The sequence below is a fragment of the Onychomys torridus genome, chromosome 4, assembly GCF_903995425.1.
Source record: "Onychomys torridus chromosome 4, mOncTor1.1, whole genome shotgun sequence".
In the NCBI taxonomy this organism is placed as follows: Eukaryota; Metazoa; Chordata; class Mammalia; order Rodentia; family Cricetidae; genus Onychomys; species Onychomys torridus.
The window spans coordinates 125781300-125802469 of NC_050446.1; the positions used below are offsets into that span (position 1 = coordinate 125781300).

At 44.9% G+C, this 21170-nt stretch overlaps 1 protein-coding gene across 3 annotated transcripts in view; it reads left to right on the top strand.

Annotated features, from left to right (window-relative positions):
* Window positions 1-1875: 1875 nt before the first annotated feature.
* Window positions 1876-21170, top strand: part of Slc9a8 (solute carrier family 9 member A8) — a 61455-nt gene continuing 42160 nt past the window's right edge. Inside the window, exons 1-2 of one of the 3 annotated variants that reach the window (XM_036183861.1) lie at window positions 1876-1950; window positions 5184-5362. In XM_036183861.1, the coding sequence (XP_036039754.1) occupies window positions 1937-1950; window positions 5184-5362 (193 nt within the window). In that variant the 5' untranslated portion in view covers window positions 1876-1936. Of the gene's footprint in view, window positions 1951-5183; window positions 5363-21170 lie in introns of those variants that run through there. The other 2 variants (XM_036183857.1, XM_036183860.1) reach the window with 2 other exon arrangements.

Here is a 21170-nt window from a genome sequence, read left to right on the forward strand (position 1 = left end):
GCAGGGCAGGAACCTGGAGGCAGGAGCTGATGCAGAGGCCATGGAGAGCTGCTTACTGTTTTGTTCAGTCTTCCTTCTTACAGAACCCAGGACCACGGGCACAAGGATGGCACCACCCACCATGGGCTGGGCCCTCCCACATCAAATACTGATTTAAAACATGCCCTACAGTTGGATCTTATGGAGGTATTTTCTCAATTGCTGTTCCCTCCTTTCAAATGACTCTAGCTTAGCTGGTGTAAGTTGACCTAAGACTAGCCAGCACAGTGTGTGTGTGCATGTGCCATATCACACGTGGGAGGTCAGAGGACAGTGTGCAGGAGTCAGCTCTCTCCTGCCACTGTGTGTGTCACAGGAAGTAAGCTAAGGTCATTAGGCTGGTGGCAAGTGCTGTCACCCAGTCATCTCTGCGGTCCTATTTTTAACATCCACACTTGAAAATGTCTTTATGTGGGAGGCCTTCTTGGCAAACATTAATTGTGCTAGAATTATTCTCAGTTGGTGGGTGGCTTCAATTAGACTCTGCATGGCCTTCCCCGGTCCATTTCATTTTATCTTGCCTTAATACTTACCTTGTTCATTTGTATAGCCTCAACCTCAGAAGGTTCACCTAAGCATACAGTAGGTCTCTATTCCTGACTTGGGCATGTTAGCTCAGCAGAAGACCACCTACCTACCTTGTGTGTTGTCCTAGACTCCATCTCGGCTCCATAAGAGTACATAGATGCCTGGGTGGGAGGGGGCTCTCACACTCAAATCTCAACTACTCAGAGGCTGAGGAAGAAGGATCATTTTGGGGGGGAGGAAGGCAGAGCAATCATTTATTAGGAGTTATTAAACTTTATTAAGGGGGAAAGAACTACCCAGGGTGGGAAGGGCTCTGAAGAACGAATACCCAGAAGGTCCCTTAAAGACTTGAGCAGTTCCAGGCCAGCTGAGGCAGCAGAGTAAGATTGTCTCAAAAAAATAAAGTTACCCTGTGTTTAAGGCCCAGTGGGAAAGCGCTTGCTATGCAAGCGTGAGGACCCAAGCGTTCCTATCCCCAACACCCACATAAAAGCCAAACCTGGCTGCTGGCATCTGTAACCCTAAGGCTAGGGAAGCCGAGAATGGAGGATCCTGTAAGTTGCTGACCAGCCATTATGTCAGATCCCCAGCTTCAGGTTCAGTGGAGTCTGCTTCATAAATTAAGGTGGAGTGTAAGCATCTGACCTCGGGCCTCCTAGTGAACCCACACACACAGGTTAAAAAGAATTTGTTGGGGTGGTGAGACAGCTCAATGAGTAAAGGTGCTTGCTGCCAAGCCTTACTACCAGAGTTCAAAACCAAGGTCCCACATGGTGGAAGGCGCGAATCAAACCCTCAAGTTGTCCTGCATCTCCCCATCTACACATAAACCACACAAACCATGGAACCAATCAATGGTGAATGCCCAACCCTACATCCCCAGCACTCACTTTTATACTAGGGATGGCAGTCTAGTGTTTCAAAGGTCCTCTGCTTACTCCTCCCACAACTGGGGAAACTGAGGCTGACTCGGGACGCGCCCCTTGGCACGGCCTGCCAGGATGCCCAGAGAGCCCATCCCCCTCCACTCTTAGCCCTGTAAATTCCACGCGGGGTGGACGGCCTTGCTCGCAGCTAAGTCATCGGGATCTCAGAAGAGTTTCCCCGACGTCCTCCCAGCCCGGTAACAGGGAAAAGTCGGACTGCCCAGAGGCCAGATGGCACACGGCTCGAGTCGAACAGGTACACAGAAAATAAAATACCCGAAGTGGTCTCACTCTTGGGCTACCAAGACGACGGGGCAGAGAGTCGCCCGGGGACGGCTAAGCCCCGCCTCCGCCCGTAGCGGAAGCCGGAAGCAGCCGCAGGCCCCGCTAGCCCCGCGGCGTCCAACTCGGTAGTCTCGGAGGCTCGCAGGATTGGGGAGAAGATGGCGGAGGAGGAGTGAGTTCGCTGCTCCGGGTGGCAGAGGCGGCTGGGCCGGGCCGGCGGGCGACAACGGGCTTCGAGCGCCCGGGTGGAGCGGCTCTGGCCCAGCCCGCCGGGGTCGGCAGGGGGGCGGGATGAGGACTGGGGCCTCGCCTGGGTCATACTTCGGCCTCCGCGCGCAGGCCCGTAGCGTAGCCGGGCGGAAGCGCGAACATAGCACCCCCACCCCACCCCCGCCGTTTCCGGTTATCTGAGGTGTCCCAGGCGCTCCTCCTCCAGGAAGTCCTCCCATTGCCACCGTCCTCTTTAACCATCCGCAATCTTCAGTGTTCATGTCTGTTCCCAGGTTTCATTCATTCATTAACTGCTGGTTGTCCGCTCCGCTTGGCCGTGGGCGCCAGGAGCTGCCCGCAGGGAGCGGCCATTCTGCTACAGTGGGAGACTTTGTGTAGGCAGGGTGTTTTCCGGCCCTGCCAAATGCTTGGAAGGAAATTGAACAGTGTGAGGGAAGAGGAGTCAGCCCTGGAAGAAAAATGTCTTGTGACCCAAAACTTGAATCCACAGGAGTGATATAGGGAGGGTGACAAGTTCAAAAGGCCTGAGCCAAGAAAGAGCTGTAGCTCACTGAGTCCCCAGTTCAGTCCTTAGCCCTGCCAGGAAAGAAAAGGGAGAGGCGAGCTCTATCTGGGCATGTGCCGCTGCTAGTCCATCTTCGTTCGGGGCAGGACACCATCTGTTGTGGCATGTTACAAATTCTGTCTTTGGAATGAGCTCCTGAAAATGAACGAGGAACCCTTAAATGGCACTGAACTTGTACTGGGACCATTTCATTTCAGATATCTTTTGGCCAATCAGGTACCAAGTCATTAACTCCTTGTGTATCTGTGCTGTCACAGACACTAAAATAGGTCTCGGCATTTCAAGGCTTAAAGACATAATGGGAGTCAGATGGCTTGAAGTGTGTGTTTGAAGCTTGGTCAGCTATGCAGTCTCGAGATGCCGTTGTGTTTCTGGGTCCTAGAGTGGAGCAGTGCTCAGTGGATGCCACCTGTGACTATGTCACTGTGGCATTAATTCGCCAACCTAACAACGAGAGCAAGGACCAAAGCCTTGGATAGCGTGGGGTGTACCAGAGCAGGCAATCTGAGCCTGTTGAAGTTCAAGAAGGGTTTGGCAGGCAGGTTAGGGCACTCTGAGCATAGCAACTGGGCAAACTCAAGTGACTTTTTCAGTTTATGGAAGTAGTCCTGGAAGGGCTGGGATCTAAGTGAGAGTAGAGCCTTGCCTGCCACAAACAAGGTCCTGGGTTCAGTCCCTATTAACACACACAGTGCATACAAAATCAAAGGAGAATGTAAACTAGGAAAATAAAGGCACCAAATAAATAGTATAGAACCTGGGGTGTAGGGCAACTCCAGGCCCACCCCGGGCATTTCTTTTTGAGACCATTTCATATATCCTACAGGACTGGTCTTGAACTCACTGTGTATCACTATGTATGCCAGGGGGCTCTTTGCCTTGAACTCCTAATTTTCCTGCCTGTCTCCCAAGTGCAGGGGTTATAGGCATGGGTTACCATACCCTGCTAGCCTCACTAAATTCAAAGGATAGACAGCATTTCCTCTTTTTCTTGTTTTTGTGGGGAGAAAAGGAGCCTACTGAGGATTGACCTGTAGAGTGGAGCGTGTTGGGCAAGAGTCCTGCTGAGACAGGGTTTCACTATGCAGCAAACTTGTGGTCCTCCTCTGTTGATATTACAGGCATGTGCCACTGTGCCCAGCTCCTCTTTTACTTATTTTGAGACAGGGACTCACCAAGTTAACTAGGCTGGCATTGAACTCACTAGCCCTGCAAGCTTTTAACTTGTAGTCCTCCTGCCTAATCAACTGTTTGATAGCCTTAGGCTCAGCATTTTTGTTTTGTTAGTCAGGGTTTCATGTGGCCCAAGCTGGTCTTTTAGCTGAAGGTGCCCTCAAACTCTTGATCTATAGTGGGTAGCCAGCCATTCCAGCTTTGATCTGGAAGTTCCAACCCCCATTGAGGCTTCAGTAACTGTCACGCTTACAAGGCGGGGCCAAGAGAGGACCCTGAAGACCTGAGATCGGATGAGACAGATCTCTTGGTTCCTGGACCCTGGACGCTGGAGGTAGACGGAGTAGAGTTCTCCAGAGAACACTGCCGGACTACGCCACACCTTTCCCAGACCCTGTTACCTATCCCTTCACTTGTAAGTTACCTCACAAAATGAACCTCCCTTTTAACTACATGGAGTGGCCTTAATAATTTCACCAATATCTGCTCTACTGACTGACCTCTCTTAATCTCAGGGTCATGGGTTTGTGCCCCACATTGGGCGCCAGATATTGGTGAAATTATTGAGGCCACTCCACTTAGTTAAAAGGGAGGTTTAAGTCGGGTGGTGGTGGCGCACGCCTGTAATCCCAGCACTCAGTAAGCAGAGGCAGGTGGATCTCTGTGAGTTCAAGGCCAGTCTGGTCTACAGAGCTAGTCCAGGACAGGCTCCAAAGCTACAGAGAAACCCTGTCTTGAAAAAAAACCAAAAAAAAAAAAAAGAAGAAGAAGAAGAAGAAGAAAGAAAAAAAGGGGGGGGGTATTTTGTGAGGTAACTTACAAGTGAAGGGATGGTTTATAGGGTCTGCGAAAGGCGTTGATGCAGTCCGGCAGTGTTCTCTGGAGAACTCTACTCTGTCTACCTCCAGCATCCAGGGTCCAGGAACCAAGAGATCTGTCTCATCCGATCTCAGGTCTTCAGGGTCCTCTCTTGGCCCCGTCTTGTATGCATGACAGTTACTGAAGCCTCAGTGGAGGTTGGAACTTCCAGATCAAAGCTGGAATGGCTACCCATTACATAGATCCTTCTCCTCTTCCTCCTGAGTGCTGGGATTATAGGCCTGTCCCACACACACCTGGTTTATGTACTACTGGGGATCAAACCCAGGGCCTTGTTGCAGGCATTACCAGGTGAGCTATATCCTGGGCCCTAGACCCAGCCTTTTGCATTTCATTCTGCACAGGCTTGACCCCCTTTTTCCTGACCTCTGGTTGGCCAAGGTCAAAGATGCTAGAGGTCACTGGCACCAGGTACTATGTAGGCAGGACGTCCCCCCTCTTCAAGGCCTGCCTGCTGTTTGTGCCTTCAGGGCTTCGCTAGGTTCTCATTCAGTCAATGCTGTGTTTGTCCCTTGACCCTCTTCTTTATCCGACTGCCACTTGTATGTTTCTCATAGGTTCTCCAACACAACCCAGGAGAGCGTCAACTTCACCCTTCACGCCACCCTGGGTGTCACCACGAAGCTGGTGCTCCCGACACCTGCCAAGCCCATCCTTCCAGTGCAGACAGGGGAGCAGGCCCAGCAGGAGGAGCAGTCTAGTGGCATGACCATTTTCTTCAGCCTTCTCGTCCTAGGTGAGTAAGCCTGGGTTGGCTGTTATCTGTCAGCTCTTTGCTTCCTGACATCAGAGGCCTAGCAGTTCTGAAAAGCCTTTAGTGCAGTGTTTTGGCCTTTGAAAGAAAAAGCTCTTCTCTCCTTGCTTCTCCCTCCTTCTCTCTCTTCTCTTCTCTCTCTCCTCCTCTGTTCTCCTCTTTCCTCCTCTTCTCTCCTCTCTCTCTGCTTCCCCCTCACCTTACTAAGAAAGAAAGAAAGAAAGAAAGAAAGAAAGAAAGAAAGAAAGAAAGAAAGAAAGAAAGAAAAACTTTTTTTTAAAGACAAGGTCACGATATACAGCCCTGGCTGTCCTAAAAACTCTCTCTGTAGCCCAGGCTGGCCTCACACTCACAAGACCACCTGCCTCTGCCTCCTGTGTGCTAGGATTAAAGGCGAGTACTACCATGCGTGGCTAAGAAAGAACTTTTGATATTGTTGGTGTTTTTTTATTCTTTTTACTCTTTGTTCTTTTGGGGGCCCGCTACCCTGCTTCAAAATAAATCACACACAGAGGTTTATTCTTAATTATAAATGTTCAGGCTTGGCCTGTTTCTTGCCAGCTTCTTTGTTTGTTTAACCTGAATTACCCCATCTACCTTTCGCCTCTGAACTTTCTCCTTTCACTCTTCCTCCATGGCTGGCTGGGTGGCTGCCCGATGTCCTCCTCTCCTTGTCCTCCTATTTTCTCTTCTCTCTCCTCCCAGATTTCTCCTCCTATTTATTCTGTCTGCCAGCCCCGCCTATCCTTTCTCCTGTCTTGCTATTGGCTGTTCAGCTCTTTATTAGACCCTCAGGTGTTTTAGACAGGCACAGTAACAGCTTCACAGAGTTAAACAAATGCTACATAAAGGAATGCAATACATCTTTGCATCATTAAACAAATGTTCCACAGCATAAACAAATGTAACATTTTGATCTGGACAGGTGTGGTGGCTTGTACTTGTAATCCCATTGCTAGGATGGCAGAGACAGGAAGATCCCTTGGGGGTCATTGGCTATCCAGTCTACTTTAATCAGTGAGCTCCAGGCCAATTGGAGACCCTGTTTCAAAGAAGGTGAGACACATTTCTGATGGTAACATCCAAGATGTCTTCAAGCATCCATAAGCACCTGCCTACCCAGTCAATTTTTAATAACCAATCTGAAGCCACATAAATACTTTAGATAGTAGTTCTTAGCCTGTGGGTCGACCCTTTCACAGGACCTGAGACCATCAGAAAACACAGATATTTACATTATGATTCAGAATAGTAGCAAAATTACAGTTATAAGTAGTAACGAAAATATATGGTTGGTGGTCAGTACAACTTGAGGAACTGCATTAAAAGGGCCCCACCATGGGGAGGTTGAGAACCATTGCTCTAGATTATCTAAGGAAGAAAGAGCTTAGGGAATGTGATCCAAGTCTGTGCTTTGCCAGACAGTAAAGCTGCACATTTACTACTCTGCCTTTCTTTTTTTTTCTTCCATGTTTTTTGGAGACAGGGTCTTAGGATACTCAGTCTGGCCTTGAACTTATTATGTGGCAATCAGCCTTTACTATTGGGGACTATGGGAGTCTAGCCCCTTGATAGTCCCCTCTCAGGATCCGGGAAGAATCTCCAACCAGCTGATAATTTAATCTTTGATGAAAAGAAATGAATCTACATACACAAAACTCCCTAGTCCATTCACTTTATTCTTCTGAGTCAGTTATCTCTCTACACAGCTTCTATTCTGCTTTCATGCCTAGCTCCTTTCTTGCCTGATTTCTCTCTGCATTTATCTGCTGTCCCCTCTAAGTTCTATCTTAATTCTCTCATCTTAGTTCCGCCCCATCTAGGTTCTCATCCATCCAGTTCCTTCCCATCTTAGCTCCTCTGCCATCTCCTTCTCTCTCATCTCCTCTCTCATCTTGTTCTTCCCCATCTGGCTCTTCCTCATCTTCCATCTTGTTCCTCTAGCAGTCTCTTTAGTCCTTCAATCTAGTTCTTCCCCATCTAATCCGTTCCTGTCCACTTACCCATCTAGTTCTTCCGTTCTCTTTTTTCCTCTCTCTCCTCCTCTCAGTCTCCTTATTCTCTCGGTTCTTCCTAAGTCTCTCAGGAATCCAGTTATAAACCCAAGCAATAGCAATCCTCTCTCAGAGCAAGGTCACCAGGCTTGAACTCTTATGGGGTCATAAAGGCAGGTAAGAATTTTCCTCAGACAGTGACCACCAGGCTTTCTTTTACAACCCAGAAGGGGAGTGGTAAAGGAGGAGGTCAACAGAGAGCTAATGATCTGTTAGTATATCAAGAAGGGATTTTATGTGCTCCATCTACATTCCTACAAGTGGTTAGGTAAGAAATTAGGAGTCTATTAGTAAGGCTGTAAGGAAGGATGGTCTCACCCTAAACTGCACAAGACACAAAGCTGTCCTCCTGACCTAGGAGACAGGTGTTGTTTTGTTTGGCCTTGGATGCTTGATAGGTATTTTAGATAAATACACTGTTAGGAGTTCTTGGAAGCACACATAGCATTACAAGAAAATCACTGTAGGAACCAGCTAATATATATACAAAAGCTAAAATATCACCAAGACATTTTTTTTTTTTTTTTGAGACAGGGTTTCTCTGCGTAGCTTTGCGCCTTTCCTGGATCTCACTTGGTAGCCCAGGCTGGCCTCGAACTCACAAAGATCCGCCTGCCTCTGCCTCCCGAGTGCTGGGATTAAAGGCATGCACCACCACCACCCAGCTTCACCAAGACTTCTTAGGCCATGGCTTGACCTTTGGAGAAGTCCTTGACTTTTCCAAATAGTAGCTTTTGTGATAGCTGAATTCCATTATGTTTTCCTGTGATTTGCAGTACTTCCAGATTTTTCGTTTAGTAAAAAAAGGAGAATGTTTAATTTTCTCTAAGGTAGCGAAAAACATGGATAAATTTAAATTTAGAGATGACTGGAAAATGATAATTAATGGTTAACTAATATTGATATTTAGTCAATATTTGTATCAATAGTCTATATAGATGGCAGGCTGAGAATTAGTTTAACCATCTAATAGGTATAGTTGTTTATAATTGGAATATCTCTCCCAAAAAGGGAACAAAGGAGTAACATAAAAATCTATCATTAGCTAATACAGCATAACATGGTCAAATGTGTCTAAGTACTGTAATTGTGACTTTTCAAAAGAAATGGTTAGTTGGGAACATTGACTATCTATTAATCTTTGATTAGTGGTATTAATTTGGTAAAGCGGGATAGTTAAAGAGTTACCTGAGTTAGTCATGAGCACTTGTGAGACCAAGCATGAAGTTGAAGCTTACTTAATAATTTAAATATGTAATCAAGGAAATATTAACCCATAAGCTATGAGAGGACAGTAATAACCTGTGTCAGGGTATATATAGCGAGACTTAAATACAGAACAATTGTGATGAGTACATGAGGAAATGTCTGATAGTACATACAATTCAGTATCATGGACAGAAATTATACAAATAAATAATAGAACTTTTTTAAGGGCAGTCCAGCCCCTGGGCTGCAGAGTTCTGTTCAGAAAGAAGGGTAAGTGACAAAGGGGCTGTAGAAGTCATCCATGGTTACTTCCTGCTGAGATGGGGGCGAAGCTGAGGGTCTGGAAGGCTGGAATGCAGTGGAAACGCGGGAAGAGCAGGCTGTTTCAGGCTCTGTGAGACGTGGTTATTGCGGGATTTCCTGTCTCGTGGACTGGATGGCGGATGCAGGGCTGAGCTGGACAGCATGTCTGTGGTCCAGAGGATGACAACCTGTAAGTCTTTAGACGACTAGAGTTTCTGCTGGGAGCAAATATATGTGTATAATGGTAGAACTTGCAGTTGAGTTTTAAAGATGAGGAGTTTTAAAGAGGAAACTTTTTCTCTTAGGTGTACCTATGGAATATCAAATGCATGGTTTTAGCCAATGAGAAAAGGGATTTCGGGCCAGAGAGGGAAGGAAAGTTCCCCTCCCCACCCAAGAAGAGAAAAAAAAAATTTGTAAGTGAGACAAATAAACTATACTCAGGTTACATTCTTCCCAGTCCTTCTTGGCTTGTGAGCATTGGTGAATTTTGATATCCTGAAGCTTATAAGAACCTTCTTAAAAGACAAAATCTTTAGACATATTATCAATATGATTGATAACTGGTGAATTTTGTCAGAGCAAAATTATGAATCCTTGGAGTCTCAACAAAACAGTAGGATAGTCAGGATGAAATCTGAAATGTTTCATTTTTATATTTCTCAAATCTTATTTAGCTTTTGATCAAAATTAATAAAATACATTTAGAACAAAATTATTATTTTTAATCATATTCCTATGAGTTTTGATATTATTAATGAACAGAGTTCATCAAAAGGACCTAGAATTATATCAATTCATTCATAAAGCCAAAGCTCAATATTAAGAATCTATGAGTAATTAACAGCCTGTATTCAAACTGGCAGCTTTAGAGCACCTTTGTCCTGCAGTGGCCTTGTAATATGGTGTGACCAGGCCATCCAGGATTCATAAAGATGGGGCAGTTTCCTGTGAAGACATGTAAGCATATCCTCTTCCTGACATTATGAAAACATCAGACCTTTTCAAATACCCGTGAGAAGGTTGTAGAGGATTAGGTGTAACTCTGTGGCTTGGCCTGGGGGTAATAAGGACTGCCTGTGGTGGGAGATATGGAAACTTAACCACCAGTTCTTAAGAGCTCTTGAAGTATATGTAAGGCCTTGGTCCATTATGAGCTCTAGGCACTCCTAAAATTGAAAGTCAGTGAAAAAATACTGTGTTACCTCTTATAACATGGCCATAAATCATAAGGATGTAGGCCTTGTGAGTGAGCTTCCATAGGGAGAGAATTTGTAGTTGTTGGTCAGACATAAGAAAGTACAAGTATATCCTGTAGACCCATCTGTCAGTCTATGGACTCATAAGTTTTATAGTTTGAGATAAGTATAATATCACCTGTGCAATAAATATGTTGCAATATATATGCATAAATGTGTGTGTGTGTGTGTGTGTGTGTGTGTGTGTGTGTGTGTGTGTATAATTACTGGGTTAGGGGACTGTGAGGGGACTGTAATTAACAGTTCTAATTGTTAATCTATACATATACTGAGGAATTCTGCTCAATAAAATGAGTCCTGGATGAACAGAACTTATACCTCCTGCTCTGTATGTCAGCTTTGGCCTCCATCATGGCAGGGTGAGTAGGCAAGCTAAAAGCAAAGTGCTGACAATTTTTAGAGTGAGGAGGCATGGTAAAGAAGCAATCTTGTACATCTATGACAATTACTTTTTGATTTCTAGGGATGGCTGTGGGAGATGGGAAGCCAGGCTGTGAGATTCCCCTTGGCTTTAATAAATTTCATTTAATTTCTTAAGGTCTTGTAATAGTCTATAATCCTGATTTTTTTTTAAGTAAAAAATATTGGGGTAATTTAAGGGCTGGTGTGGGGCCTTATAAGCCCAATATTTAAGTTTTTCCTCTACTAGACAGGTAGCGGTTACAGTCCCTCAGCATTCAGAGTCCATTGTTTAACCCAGATAGGAGCATCAGATTTCCATGTAGTGGGGTCAGCAGTGAACAGTGGCCTCTAGGGTAAATTTGGTATCTTAGGCCATGTCTGTCATTTGTAATTTCTGGAATAATGGGCTCTGTTATGCCTTGGATTTGTTGAGTCAAGTTCTTTTAAGTTGAAAACCCATCTGTAGCATTAGAGCTGATATCAGTCCACAGCAGAGATTAATGACACACCCATTAGTTGCAGCACGCCTTTTCCACAGTGTTAGGTAGAATAGGCCAAAATTTTATCTATCTGACCATCTTAATATTTTTGAGCTTCTGGCAATAATATTAGGTTGACCTAGGCTTTTAAGAGATAAAGGAGTAATAGTTGTCTTAAGTGCTTGGCCAATCTTTTCCTGAAATCTAAGAAACATCCATGCTTATACCTAGCAAGCCAATTATTTTCTTTCCCTGTATTTTAAGTGTTTAGTTGGTCTGGAATATTTAATTTCTGAACCCAGAAAATTATATCCCTAGAATCCAAACTGGCAGCTCCTTTAGGTGCTGCCCTACATGAATCTGAATTGTTTTTGTAGGAGGTTATACAATGATTTCAGTCTCTTCAGTAAGGCCTGGAATCAATCCCTCCAAGGAGGACCTTAATATTTTGTATAGCAGAGGAGCTGTTATTAGCCCCAGGGTCACTTCTAGGGAGGTCCTAGACTCTTGTATTAAGGCATATAAGTGCATTCTTAAATCCTCAATAAAAACTTTATTCATAGATCTAACTTAGGCATACATCCTCAGTATCTCTAGGTTATTTACTGAGATTCATGTATCATTTATAACATATCTAGATGTTTATATGTTACATTTATCTATCCCAATAACTGGCAACTCATAAGTTATTTTTTTAACTTTCTAAACATTCTCTATATCTAAACTCTCATACCCTTATAAAAACTTTACATCCAAAAGCATCTATGTATTTAATTTGTCAGGAGACATAGGTGATTGATTATTGAGAGCAGCCAATGTGGTAAGTTCCTTTAAACCAAAGAACAGTCAAAGACTATTTTGAAATCTGTTTAGTGAGCTATCTTTTATTTGAAGTTGGATAGCAAGGCAAATTATCTTTAGACCTGGTAAATAGAAATATAATCTAAATGATCTTAAAGTGTAATTTGGACAAAACCCTGGCAATAAAAGGTACGGTATGGTCTAAAGTGGGAAGCTTAAACATTTTAAAAATGCCAGGGGTTAAGTAAGGAATTTATTATATTAATACTTAGCATGAATATAAATATCGTTTGGTCATTTATAAGATGATCAAGCTCTAATTTGTATCCTAATAATTATCTTTAATAGCTTATAGTTTAAGTACAACTTATCCTTAACAGTGTACAGTTTAGGTCGGCCAAACAATAAGTTTTATTTCTTAATTATCTTTAATAGTCTATAATTAAAGTAAACTTGTTTCTTAACAGTTTATAAGTTAGCTATACTTATAAACTTAGAACTTTAAGTTTTATTCCTGTAAAACCTTATAAATAATAAGTTTGTAGTGACATTTTAATATAGAAATAGGAGCTCTTATTAAAAAAATATAGTATATAAGGAGAGTAACAATTTAATAAATCCTTTATTGTGTATCATGAAATAATTATAAGCACAGTAAAAAACCCAAACTAAAACGGAGGAGGATTTTTTTTGTAGCAGCCTCAGCCTGTTTGTCCACTCTGTAATCTAGCCAGATAGCTGCAGAAATGGCGAGGGGAGGGAGGGTGGAGACACAGGCCAAAGTGAGCTGAGATGCAGATAGCAGACAGTTAGGTTCCGAGAAGTCCAGATAGAAATGGGCAGATGTTTAGGATTCCAACCCCTAAATGTCTTGGGGGGGTGGGGGTCTGATGAATCCATATAGGTCATAGTAGGGTGTCCCTAATCAGGACCTGCTTTTGCAGTGGTTTAACTGAAGTTCTTAGACTTGGCCGAGATTTTTGTAAATTACCAAGAACTTAATAGTCAACCCAAAAAAGAGGAAAGAGAGAGAAAAAGACATTTTTTTAGGAGAGCTGGGAGTTGCCAGAGTTTTTAAACCGGCTCTGGTGGGGCTGTGAGACTTGTGTTGTTATTTGAATGAGGGCTGCTGGGGTGAACTAGCTAGCTACAGGACAGTTTCAAAGGTTTACAGCTCAAGTTAGCCCTTAAATTCCAGTTAGTTTTAGCAAGAAAGGCTGTTTGTAGCAGGACGCTGCTGTTGCTATGGAGAACTTAGTGAACTTCATCAGCTCTAGTTTACACTCTCAGGAGGTCTTGTAGTGTGATGATATTGTGTTACCTCCTTGTAAGACTCCAAATGAAATAACGGCAGGTTTCTCCATCGAAGGGAGGGGGTTAGAATCTCTGCTGCTTACCATTGTCTGACGGTAAATCAATTTCATAAGGTCAGTGGCTTTTAGGGGTCCCCTAAATCTTTCCTTATATTTTTTAGGAGGCCTTATAAGATTAAGATAGTCTTAATCCTTATCTAAGCCTATAAACTTACTGGAGCTGACTGAAATGCCTTTCATCTTAGGCCTGTGTCCTGTAACTTCCTTCTATCAAAAGCTGTTTCTGACTCATTCTGACTATTCTTGGGGTGGGGGAAGGTTATTCATGGCTACTCACTGCTCCAAACAGGGGGTTCAGTGTCCCTGGGGTCTGCAGCACCCTTTGTAGCTGATACTCCAGAGGTCTCCAAAAATCGTACCTCTTGAAGAATTGAGCCTCTCTCTGGGCAACACTCTGTGAAGCAATACCGCTCACCCTGGATATGCTCCAAACCCTACTTCCTATCAGTTCCCTGAGTACCAAGACAGTTAAATCTGTTTGTGGCACCAGGTATCTGGGACTACAGGGGTCCAGCCCCTTGATAGTCCCATCCCAGGGTCCGGGAAGAATCTCCAACCACCTGATAATTTAATCTTTGATGAAAAGAAATGAATCTACATACACAAAACCCTAGTCCATTCACTTTATTCTTCTGAGTCAGTTATCTCTCTACACAGCTTCTATTCTGTTCTCATGCCTGTAAGATTTATGTCCTTAATTATGTCACCAGCCTGCGACGGTGTGTCCCAGCCTAAAAAGCGGGCATGCTCTCTGTGTTCTCTCTTTCTGTTCTCTCTCCTTCCGTATTCTCCCCCTCCACACAGTCTCTCTTTCTCCCCCCCCCCACTTTCTCTCCCAATAAAGCTCTAGAAAGGCAACTATGGCTCGTGATTCTTCCGAGACCATAACATCCGTCAGCATGGCCGCTGAGGGCAGCAGCCAGCCACGAGCGCCACCGCTTAACCAACAATGCCTAGCTCCTTTCTTGCCTGATTTCTCTCTGCATTTATCTGCTGTCCCCTCTAAGTTCTATCTTAATTCTCTCATCTTAGTTCCGCCCCATCTAGGTTCTCATCCATCCAGTTCCTTCCCATCTTAGCTCCTCTGCCATCTCCTCCTCTCTCATCTCCTCTCTCATCTTGTTCTTCCCCATCTGGCTCTTCCTCATCTTCCATCTTGTTCCTCTAGCAGTCTCTTTAGTCCTTCAATCTAGTTCTTCCCCATCTAATCCGTTCCTGTCCACTTACCCATCTAGTTCTTCCGTTCTCTTTTTTCCTCTCTCTCCTCCTCTCAGTCTTATTCTCTCGGTTCTTCCTAAGTCTCTCAGGAATCCAGTTATAAACCCAAGCAATAGCAATCCTCTCTCAGAGCAAGGTCACCAGGCTTGAACTCTTATGGGGTCATAAAGGCAGGTAAGAATTTTCCTCAGACAGTGACCACCAGGCTTTCTTTTACAACCCAGAAGGGGAGTGGTAAAGGAGGAGGTCAACAGAGAGCTAATGATCTGTTAGTATATCAAGAAGGGATTTTATGTGCTCCATCTACATTCCTACAAGTGGTTAGGTAAGAAATTAGGAGTCTATTAGTAAGGCTGTAAGGAAGGATGGTCTCACCCTAAACTGCACAAGACACAAAGCTGTCCTCCTGACCTAGGAGACAGGTGTTGTTTTGTTTGGCCTTGGATGCTTGATAGGTATTTTAGATAAATACACTGTTAGGAGTTCTTGGAAGCACACATAGCATTACAAGAAAATCACTGTAGGAACCAGCTAATATATATACAAAAGCTAAAATATCACCAAGACTTCTTAAGCCATAGCTTGACATTTAGAGAAGTCTTTGACTTTTTCAAGCAGTAGCTTTTGTGATAGTAGCTGGATTCCATTACATTTTCCTGTGCTTGCAGCACTTCCCAAATACTGGGATTATGGGCATATATCACCACCCGAGGCCTTATTTGCCATCTGCTCTTCTTTGGTAATACCAGACTGGTCTTTTGGATTAGACATTTCCAGGAGAGCAGAAGGCAGAACTGGGTTTTGAATATTTCTTTTCTTGAGACAGGGTCTCATGTAGTACAGACAGGCCTCAAATTTTGTAGCTGAGAGGAATTGACCTTGAACTTCGGACCCTCCTGCTTCTGTTGCTGGGATTGCCGGTGTACCACCATGCACTGTTTAAGTATTTCTGTGATGTCCATTAGGACTAGGTTCTGAAGACAAATACCATTTTTTTCATATTTATATTCAGACTGTAGTAAATAGAGAATTGGATTGAACAATATAATGATTGATTCATCAATTGGCTGATCTTTTGTTTTTTCAAGGCCCAGACTGGCCTCAAATTCTGGACAGTCCACCTGCCTCTTCCTTCCCAGTGTTAGATCACAGGTGGGTGGCCAGGCGCCACCATACCCCCTCTTTTGTAACAGCCCTGGAATAGCAAATCTTTTATCGGATGAAGAAATGTTTAGTGTCTGAAGTTTTCTCTGAGCGTGTTGACCAGTAGTTGCAGTTAGAGGCTATGAGAGAGACGTCTGGAAAGGACTTTTGTAGCCCTTTGTTTTGGAAGGACAGGCACAGAGGCATTGAAGGTCACTTTGAGGGTGTAGAGCACTTAAGCTTAGCTTGGCTGGAGACCACAGAACTGGCCTGCAGAATTGCTTTCTACTCTAGCTTGCAGCTGCTAATCCCTCTTGGGACAGAAAGGGCTGCACCGTGCTCAGAGTCTCCCTCTTTTCGTGGGTCATCGGCTCCTTGTTTGTTTGTGGCTGGGTCTCACTGTGTAGCTTTGGCCTGGAACTCATGGAGATAGTGGCCTGTGCCTTCCCGAGTGCTAGGATTCATGGTATCTGATACCATGCTGGGCTCCTAGGGTGATTTTGAGCTCCTAATCCTCCTTGCCTCCATTTCTCTGGATCACTGGCACTTGGCACTACACCTGACTCAAAGGCATGATTTTTTTCCTGTGTCTCTGTGTTATCACCAGCCATTCCTGATTAGGTATCCGGACAGACAAAGTCAGCCTGATAAAGGGAAACTATTACTAAGTGACTGAAGTACTCTGACTTCCGGTAACCAGCTGGTGCCTAGTGTACTAGTGTTTTCTGCAGTTTGGGAACCACTTTCCAGCCACATAGCCCCGCTTTTCTGTTTGAGTGAAGTCATTGAATTGTAATCTAGTGTTCTCTAACCTTGTCACAACAGTCCAGCATGGTTCCTTGGCTGAGGATGAAGCCCTTACCTGGCATTTAACTCTCGATGAGCTTTGACTCCACAGGAAACAGTGAATCAGTTAACATTTAACCCAGTCTGGCATAAACATTCTAGTTAGTGAGTCCTCACCAAGTGTTCAGGCAAGAAGGCGGAAAATCTGCTTAGCTCCAAATAGATGTGGCTGAACACGAAATCCCACCAACCCCTGAACTTGCCCCAAGAACAGACTACAAAAAGCACACCTGAGGGCTGGAGAGATGGCTCAGTGGTTAAGAGCACCGACTGCTCTCCCAGAGGTCCTGAGTTCAATTCCCAGCAACCACATGGTGGCTCACAACCACTTGTAATGAGATCTGGTGCCCTCTTCTGTCCTGTAGGGATATGCAGGCAGAATACTGTGTACATAATAAATAAATAAATCTTAAAAAAAAAAAAAAAAAAGCACACCTAAATAGACCATTATAACTTCAGGAATTTTAAAAATCTTGATGAATCTGGGTGGTAGTGACGCATGCCTGTAATCCCAGCACTCGGGAGGCAGAGGCAGGCGGATCTCTGTGAGTTCGAGGCCAGCCTGGTCTACAGAGCTAGTCCAGGACAGGCTCCAAAGCTACAGAGAAACCCTGTCCCAAAAAATGGAAAAACAGACAAACAAACAAACAAACAAACAAAACCTTGATGATCAAATATATGTTGTTAAATCCTGTTGTCCATAAACCTTTTTCTTGATTTTATCCTTATCTTTATTTTTCACTGTCATGGCAAAAATCATCATACAAAAATCTATCCTAATTCAAAATGTCTTAAAGGCCTGCTGTTGCCTTGTTAATGTAGGGAACGTAATATTAAATAAATATCCTGGAGATATGGTGTTGCCTCCTTAGTCTACAGAAAGAGATAACCAGAGGGCTTCGTGGGACTAGTTGCCTTATTGGTGCTGCTTTAGTTGGTTTATACCTTAACCAAGATGGTGATAAAGTCACATGATATGCCCTCTCTTTAGCCTTAGTGATGACAGCTGCTGGCCACATGGTTGCTTCCATCCTGATGAGGTCATCAGTCAAGATGGCAGCAGGCCAAGGTGCTGTTTACTCAATGGTGAGCCCATCAGGGACACAGCCTTTTTTTTTTTCTTTTTCTTTTTCTTTTTAAAAACATCTATTTTCCTAAACAAGAGTTGAATCAAGTTTCATACAAGCATGCTGTAGCAAATTAAGATTACCTGTGTGTGTGTGTGTGTGTGTGTGTGTGTGTGTGTGTGTATGTGTGTGTGTGTGTGTATAAAATTAACAGCCGTTTCTGTTAAGAGTTTGGAGCTAACTTTGTTACAGATTTTCAGATCTTTTAAACCATACTCAGTGAATCACAAATCCTGGGATACAGAAGTTTATACTTCAGCAAAAGTTTTTAGAGATACTGGGAGTGTCCTCAGAGGGCTAAACAGCATACTTGGTCATTTGTGGAGCAAGGAAACAACTGAGGAACGGGCCGTGAGACAAGCTGCTGCAGCCCCGGGACAGTCTACTTCTTCGCTGTGGAAGCACATAGTGTGTTTTCCTGCGCTGCTCTGTTTTGCTCTCCTCCTCCCTGTCACAGAATCAGGTGGCCAGACTGACTCAGGACAGAGACTTCGGAGGAAGCTTAAGCATGCTTAGGTCTGGAGAGGGAAGACCACATGAGCTCCAGAGTCAGGCTTTTTAATAAAGTAGAACAGCATGTGGCAGTTTTTAATATTATCCACGTCCAAAGACATTTGAATCCCTATAAATTGAATTTAACAATCAGAGACTAGGTTGGAGAGCAGAGAAGGCTCAGAGATAAGGTGTTTGGGGATCATTTGCTTGTGTGTGGCAGAAGTTGTGCGCATCTGGAAATTGAGTGTGCCGTTTTCATCCATTGCAGTAAGACAGCAAGGCTCTAATAGAATCTGAGTCCAAGGGGGGAAGGAGAACAGAGGAGGCAAGTGAGGAGCCAGGGGTCTAATTCTGAATGGGAAGAGCTGGTGGTTAGAGACAGGAGCAAGCTGAAAGAAGAGAAGACATCCTTCAGAAGCAGAGTGAGGAGGAGGTGGGAAAGGTTAGGGGAAGCATCACAAATAGGAACTCCGCCAGAGTGGGGATTCCAATGTTGTAGAGCGCCAGGAGGGTGTAGAGAAGCTACCTGATTACCTGCACAACTTCCATGGAGTAAGGCTCCTGAGACAGACAGCAGGCTCCAGCAAGCCAATGAGAAGGCAGAGACAAAGCAGGCAGCTCCTAGTGTGAGGCAAGGAGAGACAAATGGTTAGCCGTGGTGTAAGCTAAAGGTCCCTGGGTCAGTCCTGGGTTTCAGCCTCAACTATAATTGGTGGTGCAAAGGAACTACTAAACTAGACTGCTCCATGGGTAGAAAGGTTTATTGGAGATCGAATTGCTAAGCCATTGGGTAGAGGGGCAGAGAGCAAGTAGTTATATGTCAGCAGGTGGAGATCTGAGCTAATACAGGGTATTGGGATTGACTGGGACTGGGTGCCCTTGCTAGAGACCGTTGACCTTTGAGGGAAGGTTAAGGGAGGTTCTTGGAGGACTAAGGGTGGTCCCTGACAGCTGGGAACCCAGTTTAGGGTGATCAGCCTTTCTGGTAAACAGAAACCTGCCCAAAGGCTTGTTTACTGGATAACAATCCTCTGTTTACCCAGCCAAAGTCCTTGTATAAACTGACATGACCACTCCTTGGTATGGTTAAGAACGGGGGAGGGGGGGTTATTGTACATAAGAGGGAACAGCCAGAGGCTTCTGGAAGGGTCCAGAGCAGAGGGAAAGAGAAGTATGAACTTGGCTAGGGCTGTCTGTGAGAGCACAGCAGGGAGCAAAGGGTAGGGAAACCAGCGAGAGAAAGAGAAAGGGGCATTGTGAGAGCAGCAGGGCTACAGAGACGGAGGAGGGAGGCAGGGAAGCCTGTGAGCTGGAGAGAGTCTGGGGCAGGGAGAAGGTGAGAAGGGTTAGGTGCTAGCATGGGCTTTGACATGTGTAGCAGGTACAGTTCAGAGGGTTGGTCCATTGTCATCATGACCCGACATGGGAGCATGCAGGCAGACATGGTGCTGGAGGCAACCACCAGGCAACAGAAAGCGGACTATGATACTAGGTGTAGCTTGAGCATGGGAGACCTCAAAGCCTACTCCCACAGTGACACACTTCCACCAACAAGGTCACACTTCCTAATAGTGTCACTCCCTTTGGGGGCCATCTTCCTTCAAACCACCACACTTTTTCTGGCCTCCATGTGCATCCCCATGCATATTTGCATACATACAGACAGACAGACACATAAATCAAAACAAACCTAGCTTGTTACAAGCAACAGAGACCTCCCTTCTCTCATCTCATGGGCTCATGGCTCCTGTGCTTACTTAGCTCTGGCTCAGCAAGAGGGTGTTGGTCACATCTTCTGTTTGATGTTGAATGTAGGATGTTCTAATTGTTAAGTGTCAAGGTACAAACAGGACAACAGGTCAAAGGGCTGAGGTGCCTAATTAACATATCAAAGCAGACCTGGCCTCCAGGTTCTCCCAGCATCCCTCAGTCCCTACCTGTTACAGGGAATGACTGGCATATCCCACCCTCTACCCTGAACTCTGCAGCCCAGGATCTGGGCTGCCCTTTCCCCAGAGGCAAACATCTTGGTCTGCCTTTTTTAGTACCTTTCCCTTTCTGATTGCTGCACCTGGTGTGTGTCCCCCCAGTCCTCTGTCCCCCCTCCCCTCATATGGCTCTGGTCATGATTACTCTGGACTCTCCCAGATGTGTGTCTGACTGGCTGTGCTCTCCCTTTCTCTATAATAGACTTACCCTCCACCACACCTAGAAGCAGTCCTGTCCTGTCCTTCCTCTTTCTTTCTCTTTTTCATTCACTGACTAGGTTACATATTTACATTGAAACAACATTGCAGATTGATAGTGTACAGTGCAGATGGAAAAGAGGGCGGAGCTTCTGAATTCATGCCTGTTTCCTCTGGCCATCTGTCCTTCTGATGGAACTGAAGAAATCACAGTTGTCGGTGTAAACTCTGAGGGCAGTCTGTTAGCGCTCCGCAGATTCAGCCCCCCCCCCCTCTCTCTCTGTGTGTGTGTGTGTGTGTTCTATGTGTGCTTGCAGTATGAGTGTAGTATGTGCATATCTGTACATACTCTGGAAGGTGGGGGTCCATTCAGGTGTCTTCCTCAACTGCTGTCCTCACATTTCAGATGAGTCTCTCAGGGAACCTGGAGCACACTGACACAGCCAGGCTGGTGGAGCCCCAGGGACTCTTCTGTTTTCATGTCTGCAGTGCTGGGATTGCAGAGATGTACACAGCTCAGCTTTTTACACTAGTGCTGGTGCTCTGAGAACTCATGCTTTTCACCCACTGGGCCAACTCTTTGCCGGTTTGAACATTTTTCTTTTAAGAGTTATTTCTAGAGCTGGGCATGGTGATGACTTCCTGTAATCCTAGTACTTGAGGATCTGCAACAGGAGGATTGCTATGAGTTCAAGACCACCAAGGGAGAACCAGCCTTAGCCACACATCACAGCACCCTGTGGTGCTGGTCTGAGGTTAGTAAGCTGGAGCGTGGCCTCAGGACTGGAGAGCCAAGCGCACTAGCATCTGGACCACAAAGTAACATTTAGAATGATGCAAATACGTAAGAGTAGAATTTGCATTATTTTATCAGTGTACTTGTGCCCACACATGT